This window comes from Blennius ocellaris, assembly GCF_963422515.1.
Source record: "Blennius ocellaris genome assembly, chromosome: 14".
In the NCBI taxonomy this organism is placed as follows: Eukaryota; Metazoa; Chordata; class Actinopteri; order Blenniiformes; family Blenniidae; genus Blennius; species Blennius ocellaris.
Genome location: NC_137663.1, coordinates 27,293,270 through 27,313,746, shown reverse-complemented (window position 1 = coordinate 27,313,746; position 20,477 = coordinate 27,293,270). Strand labels below are relative to the sequence as shown.

The window sequence follows — 20,477 nt, the reverse complement described above, 5'->3', positions numbered from 1 at the left end:
GGTTTAAATCATCTTGGCTTTGAGGCTGCGAGCTTTCAGGTGATGACTCTGAAGAGTTACGAGCCAATCTCGGTGCCGAGTCACTCCTGAAAGGATCCAGACTTTTCCCACAGAACTGAGTTTTGGCGGCCGAACCGAGCGTCTCTAGATATCGAGAGCAGAAGGACGAGTGAAGAAGTTCTGCATCGTTTACTGTTTAGCCGTCATGCAGATTCACAAGTGAGGAAAGCTCGTGTTTGTAGCCGTTGAAACGAAAGATCAATACCTTCCAGTGCTGGAATATCTTATGAAGGCACATTTATTTAAAACTGAATTCATGGAAAGTGGAATGGAGACAAATTAACGTGATAATCATTTGTCCAAAATAATAAAAGCTTTGACAGCTGCAGACATTTGAAGTTAAGAGATCATAACAAAGACGGAAAGGTTTATACTTTCACCATCGTTCCTCTGGAGTTTAATAGCTGTTAGCAATCGTTTCTGGTGAAGTGAAAATATCTGTCCTGATGAGCCGGAGCGTGAGGAAGACGAGCTCAATGAAGCACATCTCACCCTCCAACTCTTTGAAAACCTGCTCGATATGATTAGTGAAGAGCAAAAAAAAGTTGCTCATTAATTTTCTGTGATTGAATAATCTATCATGATTTGAATCAGTCCAGTTGTTTGCTTCCAGCTTTGGCTTTTATCAATTACATGCTTCAGTGACATGTGAGATTCAACAACAACCTAAAGCTTTATTTTACATTCGTACAGATTCCCAAACAACAGACACAGTGAATGTGTGATTGTGGAACAAATAGGACGTAACGTGATCCAGCAGAGTCAGACGTTTTCTGAATATGTGATGGAGACGCGGTGAAGACGGACCAGCGCAACCATAGAAACACTAGTCCAGCTCAACAGCGCCACCGCATGGACCTGGAGGGAAAGCTGAAGTTCCTGGTTTTATGAACTGATGAATACACAAAACGAAAAGTTAATTCATTTCTGGAAAGTTTTCTAACCTGCAAATTGACCGATGATGAATCATTGACTTTAGCTTGCTGTCATTTAGAGATTCAAGTCGTTTAAATTAAGTTCTCGTTACCGTTTCCACTACACAATAGATAATCTGTGTTTCTGGGGCTTTCATTAAAAAAAACATTTTTTTATGCTGTGATGTTTTTCTACTCAACATGAAAAGTGTGGAGGAAGGAGAATTTTCAAAATAATCAACTTAAAGTCTCATATTATGTAAAATTAACTTCCCAAAGGTTCTCCAGCAGTACCAGTCGTCCCCATATCGAGAACGACGCCCCAGAAGTGTAGAACGTGTGTCCTCTCTCCCCCTGGCTTGTTCCAGGTTTTAGAAAGTGTGTTGCTCCAAGCAGCCAATCAGAAATCAAACCCTATACAGTGTCATCGGGGGTTCAGCCAATCACAATCAAGGTAGGCTCCTCCCCTTTTGACTCCTCCCACAATCAGGCAGCTCTGCTCTGCCACGTGGCGCCATGAGAGGAAGTACTTCCTCCTCTTCCCATAGATGAGCCTGTGTGGGCGGAGCCAGTCCAGCTTACACAGACACAGCAGATTCTGAATGCAGCTGCTAGGATCCAATATTCTAATGGAGAATCAAGGAGGAGCTGGAAACTTTGAATAGGAGGTTTCTGGACTGACCAGACCAGGAGGAGGAGGTGGAGATGGAGGAGGTGGAGAACTTTAATGGTGACAAAAGCAGATCTGATGGTGGAGTAAGTTTTAGAAAATTTGATTTGTTTTGTGCCTATTTTCTCAGAAGACTGAAATTAAAATGAGAGTTCAGACTTTTTAAGACAAAACTCAGACTCAAGTCACTTTTTTCCCCCCAAAAAGAGATTAAAATTAGATTTCAAACTTTCGATCAATCATAATTCAGTCATAATTGACTTAATGTTATCTTCTAAATACTGAGAATAAAGTTAGAATTGAGAGGCACATTTATGTATTTTCCAGGAACTGCGACTTGACAGTTCCTCTTTAATCTCCTAAATGTCACCCTTTTCCCGAAGCCACACAATTAAAGTAGATTCAGAATTTTTTATTTATTTATTTTTTGCCCCCCCCATCCTCCTGAGCCACCTGGTCCTGATCGCCCTCCGTTATTTCTGGTGAAGAGAACGATCTTCTCTGTTTTGACTGCGCCACGCGGTGCGTCTCTGACGTGCGCACGGCGCCTCGTTTCTCCTGCGAACCGCTGGAAAGTTGCCTCGGGTCTGCAGCCGAACATGCCTCCTCTGTCCGCTCGCGCTCCCGCAGCCTGCTGCACGTGCATGACGGGACCTGCTGCACATGCATGACGGGACCTGCTGCACATGCATGACGGGACCTGCTGCACATGCATGACGGGATCTCTGCGCGCTGGCTTCCGGAGCGCACGGTCCATGTTTCCCTCCCTCTGAACACGGTGGACGTTTGACGGCGCGTCCTTCCTTCCTCCCTCCCTCACCCCCACCCCCCAAGACGCGCTGCGCGGCGGGGCTACCTGGCCACAAAGATTTGGATTAGGACTAATGAACAGGGGCTAGTTAATCTCCCCGGGACCGTTTGACTCGCCGTGCGCTCGTTCTCCGTGCCTCCACCCGTGAGGCTGCAGACGATGTCTGTCCGCGGACACTTGGACGCTTTTTCCCAATGCGCTCTCCTGCTCTCTCTGAGGATGTTGCTTCTTGTGCCCGCAGGGTTGCCGGCGAGCAGCCAGGGAGACTCTCAGTCCGACAACAAAGTCATGGACAATATCACCGTCCGGCAAGGGGAGACCGTTTTCCTCAGGTAAGTCGCTTTGCATGTCTTTTATTTTGTTGACGGGAATTCCGCTGCTGGATTTCTGCGTTCAAACTTGTGCCTGTCGGGCTTCGGGGGTGTTAATTGCGCAGACATGACTGAAGTGTTGTCTGTATTTATCGTGTGACGGCTGAGGAAGAGGAGGAGGGGGTGGAGGGAAGGAGAGAGGGGGTGGAGGGAGGGAAGGAGGGGTGGATTTCAGAGGATTAGTCTCTGGAAAACACTCAATTCAGAAGCGATACTCTGCTAATCTTCCGCAGATGTTAACGAGAGACTTAACGCTTTTAATTGTTATGTGACGGTGCAGAACTAAAGGTGGAGGAGGAGGGGTCGTGCCCCTGCAAGGTAGAGGAGGTAAAGAAAGCAAAGAGGTGCAGGTGATGGATGCAGGACAGACAGACGGAGCTGCAGCTGGACTTGAGGCCTTTCTGTGGGGAATCTTAATGTTCTCCCTGATTGTGCTTCGGTTTTCTTCCACAATTATGCATTTGGGTCAAAGCCGCTCAGCATTTCCACGCCTGGCTCCCCCACCACTTCTATGTATTGATTTCATGGTGAAACATTTGTGTGTTTCTTTGAGTCACAGAGTGACGGCGTGCAGCAGATTGATTCCCAGTCAGCAAGTTTAACTTAAAGGCCAGAAAAAGAAGAATAGAACCAACATTAATCATCCAAACAATAAGGTGTCAGTTGATCCTGAATCAATCTAGGAAGAACACTAAGTCACATGTTTACAAGAGGGAGGGAGAGAGAGAGAGAGCGAGAGACCCCGACTAGCTGTTCCTCAAGATGGCAGATTGTGTGTGGTGACCTTTCCCCTCCTCCCGGGCTTACTGGACACAGACGGATTTATGTGGCTTTCAAGTGCTGTCGGAAATGTCCAGTCTGAGATGAGCAATAATCACTCTGTGTGTGTGTGTGTGTGTGTGTGTGTGTGTGTGTGTGTGTGTGTGTGTGTGTGTGTGTGTTGGCGGAGGCGGGGAGGTTACAGGAACAGTTTCCAGCTAATGGTTTAAGTGCTGCTGCCTCGGCGGGGTGTGGACGTACAGTAAGAGCCAGAGGAAACGTGTTGCGAGGCCAACCGTTCACCGTAGCGTCCGTCTGCGCACTCCGCGCAGGTCCGGCCCAGAACGTCGGCCATCTTTAGTTCGCTGCTCGGGCGACCGAGCCGCGGGAAGCACTCGAACGTTAGCGTTGGTGTGGAGTGGAGGTCAGGCGTGTTGAACCGGCACGATGTCATCTTTAAATGACAAGCTTCTCAGAGTACCTTTGTAAAAGAAAACAGTTGTGATGTTTATGGATTTTTAAAAGCACGCACACACGTTGGAGGCCTTTATTACAATATGTGTGGTGCAGAGGGCAGCGGCACCAACATGAAGGACAAATGATGGAAAAGAACAAACTGGTCTGGTTCTGAAACACTGGAAACACACGTGATGAAAAAACAGACGAAAACCTCACACACACACGCTTCAGTCACATCTGGTGTCGAATAGAAACAAGAGAAAGAGCAATGTCGCTATTTGGAAGAACAGATGTGAAGTAAAAGACAATGTTTGTCTATGTGTTTGTATTTGTGGTATCACGCGTATCACCTTCTTACGAGGAAACACGACCCCAGGCTTGGGCAGAAGCGTGTTCTTGCTGAGCTTCAGCACCACGGAGAGCTCCCGGCAGGTCCGGCGCCTCCCTGTTCGCATTTCTATTCTACCGTCCAGTGGATTTGTTTGGCTCGTTGTTTATGAATCTAAACTGAAGCAGCCTTTCTGTCGGGACTGCGTTGGACTCGTCAGGCTACAGATCACCTGAGTGTCAACCTGCAGAGGCTGCTTTCTACAGGTGAGACTGTTGGACCGTCGGATTAACTGGAGAAAAGCTTCCTGAGCCCAAACCGGGGTCCTGCTCCCAGTGAGGGGGTGCCAACCAGGGCACTGCTGTGCAGCTGGAAAGGTGTGAGCCGATGATGGACGGAGGTTTTCCTCTGGGTGCAGGGCGGAAGCTACGAGAGGCAACAACAAGCGTGTGGACTCCATCATCAGCCAGGCAAAAAAAAAAAAAAAAAGGTGAAGATTTTTAAATAATGAATCAGGAAAAGCTGCAGCAGTTCATTTCATAGCAAAGAATTGAGAATAGCAGGTTGTTGATGGTGGAGCGGTCGTGTCGCTGCAGTGTGTCAGTGGCGGCTGACGTGTTGGAGGAAAGTGAAGAAGTCAGTCGAAGGGACCAGCAGGTCTGAACTTGTCACGATGGCCGTCAGTCCTCCGGACGAGCGTCGGCCGTTTCAATCTTCTGCTGATTCACACGTTGTGTGTCTGGACCATCCTGTCATGTCTTTATCGAGCAGCACCTGAAGGAGGCGTGTTCGTGTGAAGGACATGACATGTTCATAGCCGCACTTCTGTCTCTCTCTCTTTCTTTCTTTCTTTCTTTCTGCTGTCAGCGTTTCAACATTTAATTGTGATTTGTGAGTCCTGCCGGCCGCTGTCATGCGAACGGCCGGCACAGGGAACAAATGCTTGTTTTCAGCAGCAGCGTTTGCTGGAGAATCCCGGTTTGTTCTTCTGCGCGTTGCCCATTATTTCACACATTCCCGACACGTCGCTGCCGCCAGTTTCATAAGCGGGAGGACGGACGGCGCGATCACGCTGCCTGCCGGCTTCTAATAAGCTCGGCTTCAACATCCACTCGCTGTCGCTCCGTCAGCTGCCCTCCTGAGTGACGACTGCCCCGACCTTCAGCGTACCTGCTCTACGTATTGGAGAGCTGTCGCACTCAAAAGCGCACTCAACAAGTGTGTTTATCAGCGAGTGGTCTTCCAGAGCCAGACTGAACCTTCAGCAGCACATTTGGGAGTGTGAGCGGGGTTAAAGCCCCGGAGCGACTGGGATGCAGGTACGGCGCCTCCATCAGTTTGATGAGCCAATTTGTATTACCTTTATAGTCCCTGTGAAATTTGGATGTATTGCATTTCGCTGGCAGAAATGATGTTGGAGACGTGGCCTGAGCGCCCCCCCCCCCCTGCTGTGTTCTGTGCTAACAAGCTCCCCATTGCCCTTTCCGACAACCGCCAAAACTCAGGGTGGTCACGTTGCAAATGATAGAAAGTCAGAGCCGCCGGCTTCCTTTGTTCCTTTGCGTCCTGCGACGCCGCCAGATTCGTGGCGATGATGTATAAAATAACCAATTATGAGCTTATCTTGATGTGAGCGGGGCTCCGGAAGCCTCCCGCTGAGCGAGCGCAGCGACACGACACAAAACACAGGCTCAATAAGCACAGGAAGCCAGCAGAACAGGAAGAATCAGACGTCGCCTCCACCTGTATTTTTTTTTATAAATATAACACACGAGAACAGTTACTAAATCCGCAAACTCACAGGGACAACATGCAGACGCCACTGTCCAGCCCAGTCATCACCCTGGGAAGTCAAAGAGGAGTCTAACCGCCTCAATGAAAAGCTCTTTACAAAACAGGAATTAAGTAAGATAACGTTTCCACTCAATACAAAAATACAAAAAAGAGAAACCTCCTGAAACACGTTGCATGTTGTTCCCATTTCTCCCTCATGACTCGTGTCTCATGCATTGTCATGATGAAAGGAGGACTTGTTGTTTTTCTTAATTAAATCTACTCTTTTAGTTAACTGCTGTTAATTGACAATATATGGGAGTTTTCCTATGTCGTCTGCAGTTCCCACAAGTCTTACTTTTCTTTGATTCAATCTATTCCACGTCACGCAGATCAGTTGTTTTTTTAATTTTCTAAAGCAGAACAATGAAGGCAAAGAGACGAACACCCAGCTGAACGTTGAGCTTCCTTCTGTGTTGTCATGTCATTGACTTTTCTTTATCTGCTGCATGCGGGCCCCTCTGTCTGCCGCCTCGCACGGCTCAAAGCATTTTCCTGTTCCTATACCATGTCGCCGTTCAGTCGCTCTCTGAAACGTAAGGACAGCAGTTAAATGCCCACAGATACTGAGTTAATGAAAGTTTTCTTCAAAAGCCAGAAAGGGGCTGCATTGATATTCTTCTCACGCGTCCTTCCATCCGGAGCAATGCGAGACTAAACTGTGCTTTGTGTCGGGCTCTGTTAGCGTGCGTGTCGGCCGAGTGCTGCCACTGTGCTTTCACATCACGCCGGCCCGAACGGGACGAAATAAGAAGCATATTTAATTTCCCAAAGCTCGGCCGGCGCAAATGGACTAAAAAAAAAAAGGGCCGACGCGTCTCCCGAGAGTGCGATTAATGAAAGTCACCACGGTGGCCATGGCCGGGCCGGCAACCTCCCGAGACGCTTATCTACCTGAACAGGCTGTTCTTGTCTCGCTGTTAACATTCAGTCCTCTTTTCTCCTCGCCGCCTGGCGAACGAGCACGGGGCTCAGGTTCAACGCGTCAGGGACGGGGGGGGGCTTTATTCCAAACAGCCGGAAGCTTTTAATTGCCTTGATATTTGGTTTGCATGTCGGAGTATTTGCTTGATACGCGCGTAATCGTGTGTACCTTACATGTGGCTGCCGGCCTACCGCCGTCCGGGATGGAGCCGGGCTTTGTCGTCGGCCCGGGAAGATTTTTTTCTATCCAGCAGCACTCCTTTCAGGAGGGCGTTCGTTCTATTCCTCATCTGCCACGGGCCAAGATTGGAAAGCTGATAATTTGATTTCACAGAGGGACGCTAACGATTCTCCCCTGTAATTCCATTTTATTTCACCTTGCTTCGTCGAGCCAGGCTGCCATCCATCAGTTTTCACTTATTGTCTTTGGTGTTGCTGTCCCAGAAAAGGCTTTTCACCCTCAAAATAAAAAAGTTCTGGTTGGGGAATTGGATCACTGTGCGGTTTCTTCAGTTAACGAGATTTTATGGAGTCCTTTCTAATATAGTTGAAATGGAGCTGAGAGCTGTTTGTCATTTAATCAAGTGGCGGTAGATGAATTACTGTAACTTTGTGTATTGTGTTTGTCATCGCATGACTGAAGTGGACCAGTATTAAATACTACAGTCACGTCCAAATGTATCCTTTACTTCCAGCATCTTCTATACGACGTGAATAGAGTTTTAAAGTTCTCCTGTCCTTCACCTGTTCACCTCCTCCTCCATCTTCACCTCCTCCTCCTGGTCTGGTCGCTCCGGAAACCTCATACTCAAAGTTTCCAGCTCCTCCTTGATTCTCCTCCATTAGAATATCGGATCCCAGGAGCTGCATTCAGAATCTGCTGTGTCTGTGTGAGCTGGACTGGCTCCGCCCACACACGCCATGGGAAGAGGAGGAAGTACTTCCTCTCGTGGCGCCATGTGCCAGAGCAGAGCTGCCTGATTGTGTAAGGAGTCAAAGGGGGAGGAGCCTACCTTGATTGTGATTGGCTGAACCCCCGATGACACTGTATAGGGTTTGATTTCTGATTGGCTGGTTGGAGCAACACACTTTTTATAACCTGGAACAAGCCGGGGAGAGAGAGGAGACACGTTCTACACTTCTGGGGCGTCGTTCTCGATATGGGGACGACTGGTACTGCTGGAGAACCTTGAGAAAGTCAGTTTTCCAGGTTTGTATGTATGGATGTTGTGAAAATTACGAAACGGAATAATATAAAAGAGAAACTTGTTGATTTCAAACTGCTGTTCTTGCTCGACTTTGACCATGACTGCTTGGCAGAACTCGGAGCTACATGCCAACTGTGTGTCTGATATTCTCGTCCACCGGATGAGTGTAAATCTAATAATCACTCTTTTATTTTGAATCTACAATGATTCCTGAGGGAAACGCGTCTCTGCAGTGGTTGGATGTTGGAGAGTGTCCTGCAGCCGTCTGCTGCTGAGCAGGTCGCATCTCGTGGCTTCCTGGAACCAGAAATGGGAAAAAAAAAAAAGTGTCCGACCTGAAAACAAGACTGCAAGAGTGAAACGGAGCGGGAAAACTGAACTAATGAGCTTTTCCAGCTTGTGGAGACAAATCGAATCTGCAGATATCTGCTAATTCTCTAAAGGCTCCGTCACGCCAGCGTCTCCACTCCTGTACGGAGATAATAGATGTTAGGATTCCAATGTTGTAACAAGTTTAAATCAGGTTTCAAGTCATAAAAACATCCGTGCAGCAGCGCAGTAAATGTCAGCACAAAGATGAACATGCTAACCTTGAACATAGATCATGTGTTCTTCTCAGGCTGATGAATTAATGGTACTCTATTGAAAATTTAGAGCCATAAGCATGATTTATTTCTATTATAGATCACATTATGACTTCATTATGTCACACAGTCTTCATACTGCATGTATATAATCTGTGAAGTCTTGGAGGAAAGGTAGAAGAAATATGACCTCTTCTTCATGATCGATTAGTCACAAAGACATTAAAAAATGTCCTCTCGTTCAAACCTTTTTTCTTTTTTCTACGAAAAAGCGGAATTATCATAATGAGTCATCTCGTCTCGTCTCCTGGTGAGGCTCTGTTTTGACATGTTTGGGTTTGTTTTCTATCTCATGCAAATTAAATAATGGAAAGATGAAAAGGTAGAATGAAGGAGAGCAAAATGAGCCGTGTCAGCCTCTGCAACCGCAGCCTTCATTAAAAAAACAATAGAAGCAGCTGTTTTCTTGTTTCCTTTCATGACTCGGCCTACATTTTCCCATCTGATCGGGAGACTCTCCTATCTGCAGCGGGTTGCTGAACTGTGGCGCTCCGTCGCTTGCAATTTTCACAAGATGTCCGTTCTTTTCTCTCCCTCTCCGTCTCCTCTCTCACACGTATCTCGCCTTGAAGTGATTTAATTCAGACCTGAACGCTGTCCAGGAAATTACAAAGCCACAGTAATGAGGTGTGACTGATTGGACGACATTCTGTCCAGGAATTTTCATAAGCGGCGGTTCACAGGTGGGATTGAGTCTCGGAACCTGTGGCGGCGTGTCGCCTACTGGGGATTTTTTTTGCCTTTGGATGGGGCTGCCTGTAAAAATCACCAGGGTGGAGCCATCGGCACTTCAAAGTGCTGAAGTTCACAATTAGACCGCTTTTCCTCAATGACGGTGAATTCCATGTAAAGGCAAGTCTTTCTCTTAAATGGGTTATTAAACAAAATAAAATAAAATAAGCTACTGATCCATTTCTGAGCCCATTTCCGTTTAGATTCTGAATTATTTCATTACGTTTCAGTTGTACATGCCCATTCGTCATTGTCCTTCGACTGTTGCCTTTTAGTCGACGTGTGTTTGTTTTGTTACCGAACCTTCAGACAGGTTATGATGGGCTGTTCTGACGTGTGACGTTCATCCACGCAAAGTTTCCCTTTTCCAGTTGGAACTTTTGCTTCACAGCAGGAAGACGTTGTAGAATGGACGATAGAAAAAAGATGGCGTTTTGGAGCAAATCCAGGATTGTTCGCCAGGAGACCTGTGGTGATTATTCATCCTTACCTTGATATGGTTCTCACTTTTCTCCTCTTAAATTTACATATTGATTTGTTAAATACTGATCTGGTTTGGTGGCGTCTGTGGCTCCCGGCTCACTTCGTACTCTTACAGATGTGAGTTTGACCCTCGGGCTGTGTGTGTGTGTGTGTGTGTGTGTTTGGGTGTGTGTCCTGCAGCATTGATTGTCGGGGCTGAAGAGGAGGTGGAGCTGGGAACTTGTTAAGCACATAATCTGTCAACCCCCCCCCCACACCCCACACACACACACACTGTTTACCAACACACGGATTACAAACAGACATACCTCACAGCTCTGAACCCTCCGAGGTCATAAAATGTTTCTGAACATGAGTAAATCCACGAGGACGACCACAGAGTTCATGGAGGACGAGAGTTTGACCAAGTCTGCGAAAAAGCCAGAGCCATGAACTGAAGCAGATGAGCAGGAAGTCTTACCGGACAAGCAGTTCTGGAAAAAAAAATGGTAGAATTTGACAGAATTTATGATTACGCTGATTTTTGGAGCCGTTTGCAAGCGAAGGGGCTGACCCACCGAGGGAATGAACGTGGAGAAATGGTTTATTGTTCAAAATGATGACGTTAATCAGGATCATGTGTGTCGGCATCGATATATTTTCTATTAAATTAGATTTGAACATTTCAAAGTAGGATGTAAAGTTTTCCAAGGCACTAATTGCTGTCAGTGTGAAGTTTGTGTGTCAGGGAGGGACGAGCACTGCTTTACACTTTAGTTTTACCAGGTTGATTGAAAATCCTTTAATTTGTGGTTGTTTTTTTTTTAATCAATCACGATTTGTGTGGTTCAGTACTATTAGATAATTATTACCCTCCCCATCCAAAAAAAAAAAGATAATAATACTTAAAAGTGTTATTTCCCTTCTTCGATCAAACACTCACACACACACACACACACACACACACACACACTCACAATCAGCTGTCAAACACATTATTCGGTTTCTGGCTCCTCAGATCTTACAACTTGCTGGATTTCCACCTCGGGGATCATTAAACGCTCTTTTACAATTTAAAACTATATTACTTCTTTGAAATATTTATTCCAGATCAAAGCGGACTGCATTTCCATTTTCACAGCCGTGTCGCCGGTGAAGGTAGGAATTCAGAAAGATCCCCGGTCTCCAATCAGAAGTAGGTCATTTAGATGAAGATGAGGCGCGGCGCCGGGGCTTTTCCTCCGGTTTGTTGCCGGAGGAGTCGGCGTTCAGTTCGTCTCCACTAAAGGCACGTGGAGACACAATGCCATCTCGTCTCCGCTCGGCGCCCTCAGCTCTCCGACCCGGGACGCTCGGCGTAATGGGAACCGGCTGGCAGACGTACACAGATGTGTCCTTGCAGATGTTGAAGACGTCCATTAAAAAAAGCGCCGGTGGGTGACGGAAGAGCAGCCCGGGCTGGAGGCGTACAGATCGGAGCCGACGAGTGATGGAATGATGGAATGATGGATGTGGATACCTGAGCTCTGCTTTGCCTCGCCAGCCAGCTGGCATTTTCCGCAGAAAACAAACATCTTTATTTGTGTATTTTTTTTTTTTTTTTGCTACGGTCGTGCCCAACGAACCCCTCCTGCGGTGAAGAGAAGTTTTTACTGACTTTACACTTCAAAGTGTGGAGACGTGAGGAGCAGAGTGAGAACAGGCAGGGCTGCAGGCCAAACTTCAACACACCCTTCACGGCTCATCACTGAATGTGTGTGTGTGTGTGTGTGTGTGTGTGTGTGTGTGTGTGTGTGTGTGTTTGTTTGTAGGAAAATATAGGGAGAAAAAAAAAGATAAATTACTGTCCTTTGTGAAAATTAAGAAAAAGCATTTATATTGAGGAGGTATTAATTTATGTAATGCCATCCTCACACCGACTCCACATCAAAGAAATGTATTATCAAAGAGAAAACGGAAGTGTTCCAGCTCCTTCATCCCGGGTCCCGCTGCTTCATGTCGAGGTGAAGAACCGCTTCATCCTGTAGCTGCTTCCCCTCAGCGGCAGTGTGTGTCGTTACGGCGCGTCAATCAGCAGATCAATATATTCCCAGTGACTTCAGGCTGTTCCGAACAAAACGACGATGCAACTCGTCACGCGACTTCACGTTAAAGCGTCAGGAATCAAACTTCTCAGAAATCAGTCACGAAAAGACGAATCATTGCAAGCGATGTTCACTCTCCTTCAAATTATTCTGATAAATGTCAATATTGAGCCATACAGAACTTTTCTACCATTTTATATATACGGATCTTTCTGATTAAAGATTTTCACGACGCTGGGAATTTTGAGTTACCGGTTGGAAACTTTCCCAGTCCACATCACAGGCTGAAATGAAACTTATTTTAAAAATATCATTACACAGGTACAATATACATGCAGAGTTATGGTTGTACAGTCAGTATTATCAATGGTTAATTAATAAATGGAAGTTCTGCTGTGATGAAGGTATATTTAACTTCCATTAGTGTGCAGAGCAGATTTACCGCTCAGTGAAACATTAACCTCTATAAACTCTGAATATTTCTCACTTTACCAGTGGTTACTTCAGAGTTTGAGATTGTTTTCAGGTACTTTTCCTTATTCAGAATTGGAAACTTTCCAACTTTGCCAAATTCTCGTGACTGGACAGTGAAAATAGAACTTTATAGGATAATTTAGGAGCCATTTTAGTGACACACATTCAGATGCGTCTCATTGAATCGCGTTTAAAAAAGCAGAGGTGAAAACTAATGACAGCAGGTTTTGTGCTGCTGTAATAACTGTAATAACTGTAATAACTGTAATAACTGGGAGTGGTAATTCATTTATAGACGAGACCTTCACCAGATTATGGAGCAAAACTGTCATCAGGCAGAACAATAACTCTTCATCTTCTGATTGATCCGATCTTCTGTACGTGTGTGACAGAGAAGCAGGTTTCCTGCCCGCCGACCTCCCGAGTGGAGACGCTCGTGCAGAGCCGGTCCTTCCTGTGGAAGCACTTCCTGTTTCCTTTTTTAATTCCAGAGGTCGGCGGGGAGATTGGATGTGCTGAAGTGGCCGCCCCCCCCCCCCCCCCGCCGAGGGTTCCGGGCACGTTGCGTTGGGCACGGGGGCAAGGTCAACAGTCAAATGTTATATAGCCTCATAAAGCAGCCGGATTTATTTGACAGGCAATTTAAGCGCGGCTGCATAAACTTGTAATACACTCAGTGCACTGAATCACTGGCGTTCAGGGGGGGGGGGGGGGGGGGGGGTGATCTTCAATCACAGAGGACTTTTAGACAGCGAGTCGCTGGGCTGGACTTTGGTCTGCAGGAAAACAAAAACCTGATGTAGTTCATCTCCAGAACCGGCCCACCAGAGGATCTAATCCGGCCGCCATGTGATTTTTGGAGGTGTGAAGTATAAAAATGAAAATTGATAGCGGCTGATCTAAAAACACCAGATTGGCAAAAATGACATAGAAAACCGCCCTCGGTCAGAATTTGACCCTGAACATTGATGCATCTGTGGAGGACGCATAAGGCAACACCTTTCACAATAAAATAATGAGTCCAACTTAGGTGAAATGAGACTTTAGACACGTAAACAATCCCGAATACGACATCCAGATACAGGTGACGGAGGGTTTTTTTTCCTTAAATTTCCTTGAATATGTATATTTCAGAATAGATATATTAGTTTAATAAAGACTTTGCATTTGTCCGTATCTGCAGTTTAATGTGATGTTTGACTTGTTGGGCCTCCAGAGGTCAGAGGTCAGATCAGGTTGATGTGGCCCCTCAACTGAACTGAGTTTGACGCCCCTGATCTACATAAATACTGCTTCCATTTCTATTATCACTGCTTGTGTGTTGAACTCTCGTGTTGCATTAGATTTGCCTTCCTGTTGGTTTCGGTCCGTAGTGACAAGATGGCGTCTCGTTCAGACTGTTGGTCTGAATATCAGGATGTGAGCGTCACCGACCCAGACTGTGTGACGCTCGGCAGTAAAATAGGATTTCTTCATTTGATTATTTGGGTCCTTTGGGGTTGAAGCAGCTTTTGAATCGAGTTTTAACTTGTTTAAATGTTTTATAAAGTCTTTATTTGGTCCCAGTGGGAAGCAGGGAAACAAGATGAGTGGGTTCATTTCAAATCACAACAAATAATGACATCAATTTATTCAAGGAAATTAATTATATTTGGGGTTTTTTCACAACAATAATGCATTGCCATTAAGCTGATGCACATATTTATGCACTTGACACTCATTAAGATATTGTATTGATTGTTTTTAATCTTTGGACTTGCCTTCCCTTCACCGGATTCTTTCTGATTCCAGGATCAGATTGTTCGGTTCCAGGACAAATGACTGTAAGCAGGATAAAGTATTCAGAATGCCGTGCTGGTTTATATGTACAGAAATCGTTTCGTTTCAGTGGATCAATCCCATAATGCTCAGCTGCGCTACACGAGTCGTACATGTCGGCCCCGCCAGTCGTTCCAGTGCCGAAACTCAACAAGTAGTTTTTTTGCTATACAAGCAAACTGAATCTTTTTGAACAAAAGTGTGTAACAATACAACCGAGAGAACCATTGGTGTTGTTTCTATGGCAACCGGTGCCCCGTCTTTGTCACGGTGAAGGCACTTTCATTCATGAGCACTCGAAGGGCCACTTCATCAGGGACACTTGTGCGGTCTAATGTGATCCCTGAGAACAGCTGTGCGATAAACTGCCTTTGGAAAAGGGTCATAAAGTTCAGCTTGGCGTGAGATCGCCGGGGATTTATGTTCATTTGGTGAGATTGCTCATTGGCGGTGGCGCTGACGGAGCTGGCGTTGCATTGAGAGGTTTGAATCTCCACCTCAGGAGTGAATATTTGCTTCCATCAAAAAGCTCTGTGGTGACCTGAGACACCGTCCCGGAGCTGAGGACTCTTTGATCAGTGTGTGGCGCCGTCGTGTTGGTGACTTGTCATGCAGGTGGAGAACCTTCATGCAGGTGGAGAACCTTCATGCAGGTGGAGAACCTTCATGCAGGTGGAGAACCTTCATGCAGGAAACTCCCACAGTCTGGAGCCCTCTCACCGGCTGGCGGAGATCATGGATCGGCCACCTTTCAAAGTAAAACAAAATGTGACGTTTTCTCTCAAAGCCAGAGCAGATTTCTCGAAATTAAAATCTCTAATTTTATTATGAAGGCTCCTGCTTTTATTTGCATTTGATGGAGTGTCTGTGTACATACCTTACTTTCCTTTGTAAGCGGCAGCAGTGCCAAACATGTCAGCTTTTTTTTGTTTTGTTTTATTTAGTTGGCCGTTAGTTTTTTGGGGGTTCTCTGGAGTTTGGTTTGGTCTGTTGGTTTTATTAAGTGTTGTTGTGTTTTGTTTTGTTTTATTGGGGTTTGCAGGACTGCATTGGTTTTATTGGATGCTCTTGTTGTGGTGGGGTGGGTTCTGGAGGGTTTGTTGGTTTTATAGTGTTTCATTGAGTTTAGCTTGGTCTGTTGAGTAATTTGGGTTTTTGCCGGATTTTGATGAGATCTGTCATGTTTTGTCCTATTCTGCTGTGTTTGTTGGTTTTATCGTGTTGTGTCATGTTTTGTCATGAAGCAGCGTCACATGACCTCGTTTCCGTCGGGGTCTGACGTCACTGTTCATGTTCGCTTCGTACCGAGTTGTGATCAGAGCTTGATGACCTCCAAACGTGGCTGATCTGATCTGATCTGATGTCCCAGCTTTTGCGGGAGGAAACGGGGTGAAGCACAGTGCTGATGCAGCTCCAGTAATCCTGCGTTCAGTATTTACGCTGCCCGGGTCGTTCGGGGCACAGCTCAAGAACGACTCTCTCAAAAAATGGAGTCATTCTGGCAGCATGTCAGACGGTAATTACCAGCATCTGCAGCCACTGATACTCCGGGTTTTTTTTTTAATGGATTTTAGTCAGGTCAAGATAAGAATGTCATGTTTGCAGAAATAAGTTAACCTGAAAATGTATTTCTGGGAATGGAATTTGAAAATATGATAAAATATTTCAAACTAGATGCCAGATGAGTTTCTGTATTTTAATTACACGGCAGCGCCAGTGTTGATTTAAAGGCGCAGTACAGACAGCCTCAGTCGGTTTGTATATAAAATCGAGGCGGATCAGTTTGGGGAGTTGGCGGTTGAGTCGGTTTGTCATTATTGTATTTATCAGCGTTCCGTTGACTCCAGTCAGCAACGTCTTCACATGATGTCTGAGCATTAACAGTCACGTTTGGAGCGCAGATTAACAAGAACAGCTGCTTTATAATTTGAAAGAAAATTTCCTTTTTCCTGTGCAAAGTGTCTGTATCACATCAGTATCATATCTGATACTTGATATTGGATCTGGATGGAAAGGTTTGGCTCAGAGTTACTCGCTCAACTTTGTTTGGACATAAAACGATGCTGGGAGACGATATGAGTGGAAACTCTGGCAACTTTCAATTGCTATTTCTACAGAAAAAAAAATACTCCAGAAGTACTGTAGTGTATCTTTAAACGCCTTCAAGGGCTTATATGATGAGTTCTGTAGGTGTGTGGTCCTGCTCTAACTTGACCCGGGGTATTTTTTACTGAAACCCCATCAATTATCTGTCCTTGCTCTCACAAAAATATACAAGTGTTGGATCATTATCGCGGCAGCCTGCAGGATTTCAACCTTTTGGGAGAGCCGTGGTCTTATTAAATCCTGCTCACCCAGGGGACGGTCAAATCTCAGCAGCTCCAAACTTTCCCTCTGTACCGAGACAGGAAAACTAAGAAATAATGTCAGGATTTTAAAAGCACATTCTTGAAAAACCATCCAGACTGCAGGCCGATGAAACGGCAGATATTCAGAGTCACATTGTGTTTCCTGTTTCAGAGCCACAGCTGGTTAACCTGGCATTTTATTCATCAATAAAAAATGGGATGTTTCGATCTATGTACAATGTTCTTTGTTTAAAGTCGGGTGGATGTTAGGTAAATAAGTGATGTTGTTGAATATCTCCATATCAGATGATGTTCATGTATTTATGCCGGAAAATAACTGCTAATTCTTTCACTCAGTTTTGACCTGGCAGCTTCATTTTGGCTGATTTCCATCTGCATTTCCCAACAGAAGTGTTTATTCTTAATGTTTGTGCCCTTCTGTCTGCCCCGTGTCTGACAGGTAAGGGATCATTAAAGGCTGTCAATTGATTAAAATTGATAAATGACCAGGTTTCTATTTCTATTGTTGTGAGTTAATTACAACCAAAGACAACTTTCTTTCATATTTAGAATCATGTCGGTTTGAATTAGCAGCTCATAATCCACATCACATGGAAACTAAATTATATATATATGTGTGTGTGTGTGTTTAGGGAAAATACTTTTTTCTGGTTTTATTTAGGAAGTGTATCTACAGTGTCAATATCTTATGTCAGTTACAGAATTAAGGCCAAGTTCTGTTTTGTGTTCATGCTGCTACATCTTTATTTTCTTCAGTGTGACGCATGGCGGTTGGGTTGATGACGCTGATTAGTGCTCTTTAATGCACTTTTAATATTAAAAAGCAGTGTTTTCATAATGTTTGAGTAACGATCTGGCCTGTAACTGTCAGAAGTGGAAGCCATTACTACGGGTGATCTTCGGTCCAGTTGGTGTTGCAGAGCGTTCCGGAAAACACGAGCGAGCCGTCGTCTCTTTTTGTCTCACACTGATTGGCTGCAAATGCTGAGGTGGTGTCAGACGCACACATGCCCTTTGCAGCAGGTACGATACCCCAGGTACCTTGTTATATTCAGGGCAGTTGGTGATTTGTGAGCAGGAACGAGCCCTGCCATACATTTCGCTCTCCCAGCGCTCCGCTGGCAGCTTCCTGAGGATGGAGTGAAATCAGGTGATATTGAAAGCAGATTACCTCCCCTTGAGCGGCGGTTCACCTCACTTACCTCCAGCTCTCAGATGTCTGATTCTATAGTGGGAGTGGAAATCCACTGTACTGGAGATTAGGGACTTCTTCTTGGTTAATGCACCAGCGTTCCTTCAAAAGGCAGTTCACTGCTGAGTCGAGAGTCTGGATCGACTCTCGACTCGAAACGTCGTATGAAAGCAGGTAAACGGCAGCAGAGGCCGTCTGCTCTCCCAGACCTGCGATTCCCTTCAACCCTTGTGATGAAGTATGATCGTCTCGTTCCGTCCTGCTGCGTTCAGTCGTTGAAAACTGTCAACACAAAAAATAACCATTTGAGAAGTGCAAAGTCTCTGCTTCCTTTTGAAGGCTGATTCCTACGAGCTGCATCGCATCAAGACTTTGTACTTGTGTTGCTCAGGACATGCAGGTGAGAGGAGTCGGTTTTTTGTTAGTGCGAATGCATGGCATTGGCATTCACACTCTTGAGATTCAAATCTTTATTATTATTTTTCTGTTTATCCTGTACGTTTTTCAAACCGCTTCTTCTCTGGCAACCTTCACCCGTTCGTCGTCATTCAAATATCAAACCGTGCAACTTTTTTGGGACTCTCCGGCTACGTTCTAGCTTTTTGAAATCTCGTCAACTTTTTGAAATATTTCAACTTTTGTGCAACTTTTTTTCCAATGTTAACGGATGGAGAGGTGTTTTAACTCGCTATAACTTCTTCAAATCTTCACCGATTTCAACCATTCCACTTTTCAACTGTTCCACTATTTCAACTGTTGAAATTTGTACAAGTTTTTGACACTTTTTTAACTGTTGACACTTTTTCAACTCTCACTCCAGACCAGAGACGGGCCGGCAGGACAAAGCATTACAGTTTGCCAGCAGCATTCACACTATCATGCATTTGCCTTGGGAAATGCAGATCATCTAGTTCCATGTTGTTTCCTTGATGTTCGGGGAAATGGGGAATGGACTCGTGGTGGATATCAGAGACCAGATGTGGCCAGGAGCATTGGTTATGGATCGACGGCAAAGCAGCGGTGCTTCAGTGACACGCGTGTTGAATTCGTGGCACATTGGTTTGGATTTGGTGGCGTTCGCATCCACAGCTCAGAGTTTGCACATGTTCGGCTTATTGGCGGCACATTGAGCAGCCGCAGTGGAACATTTCTCCATCTGTGGCACTTTGGTGCTCCGAAGGTCCGACGGTCTGACGGTCTGACGGTCTGACGGTCTGACGGTCTGACGGTCTGACGGTCTGACGGTCTGACGGTCTGAAGGTCTAAAGGTCTAAAGGTCTAAAGGTCTAAAGGTCCGAAGGTCCGAAGGTCCGACGGTCCGACGGTCCGACGGTCCGACGGTCCGACGGTCCGACGGTCCGACGCTGTTTTGACGCCGAGGTCTTGAAAGCTGTTCCACTACTGACAGACTGAAGTATCTCCTGCAGTTTTTGTCGCTGCCTTCATGTGCGTCCCGGTTACATCGACGTGTCTAATACACCACGGCCTTAACTATGGCAACCTGCCTTTGCTGGGTTACATAGGCGCTCGCCAAAGTCCGAGTTGTGAAGGAGAACGTGAAATAGCAAGGCGACCCGTTTGTCTGACTTCGCCTGTGAACGATGCAGCGGATTATATCCACCTTTTGAACCGGCGGTGGGCTGTGTGCACAGCTTTATTAAATATCAATGGTGGCTTAATGTTGTGAAATGGCAGGAACATCCTCTCCAGACTGTCTCTTCAGGAGCAGAAGTCTTTCTTCAGTCCTCAAGATGCGTAAATATTTTCCCGACTCAACGGCTGCTGCATCAGAAAAGAGTGAAAGAAGTACTTTTTTTATTCTCAACAGTATCAAAGTGAAGATACTCAGCTTGTAGTGATATTGTCTGCTGAACCACGGGTTGATTTTCTGTTTTGCTCTGAGAAGACCTGATTTAATCTGCGTCTCTGCTTCAGTTCACATCCGGTGTGTCACACAGGGTCTCCGACCGGGATTATCTGAACAACAGCACACGTTTTGTGCCGCATTCAATATTCAACACACCCACTATCGCGTTTCATTTTAAAAAAGTTAAATATTTTGTTACTTTTCAAGGTTTTTTTTATTTATTTTGTTTTTACAATTTTTAATGAAAACATTTTTTCTCCGCATTTTTTTCTTTTATTCCGACTGTTTGTAGACTTGTAGGTTTACCACTGATAGTTACGACAGGACCACGGGTCTCTTCACGCTGTTTTTCTTATTTATGCAGGTACAATGATATATATTAGTTTGGAATATTTGCACAAAATGTCTAAATATCCTTTGAAATGACTCAAAAACACTGGATGTTTTTCATCATGATTTTTTTTTGGGGCCAAACCGGTGAAATTTGTGTCCGACTCA

At 45.4% G+C, this 20,477-nt stretch overlaps 1 protein-coding gene across 1 annotated transcript in view; it reads left to right on the top strand.

Moving 5' to 3' along the window:
- Positions 1 to 2,614: 2,614 nt before the first annotated feature.
- Positions 2,615 to 20,477, top strand: part of ntm (neurotrimin) — a gene marked incomplete at both ends in the record, with an annotated part of 146,983 nt that continues 129,120 nt past the window's right edge. Inside the window, one exon of the mRNA XM_080508395.1 lies at positions 2,615 to 2,787. Coding sequence (XP_080364521.1) covers positions 2,615 to 2,787 — 173 coding nt within the window. The remainder of the gene's footprint in view (positions 2,788 to 20,477) is intronic.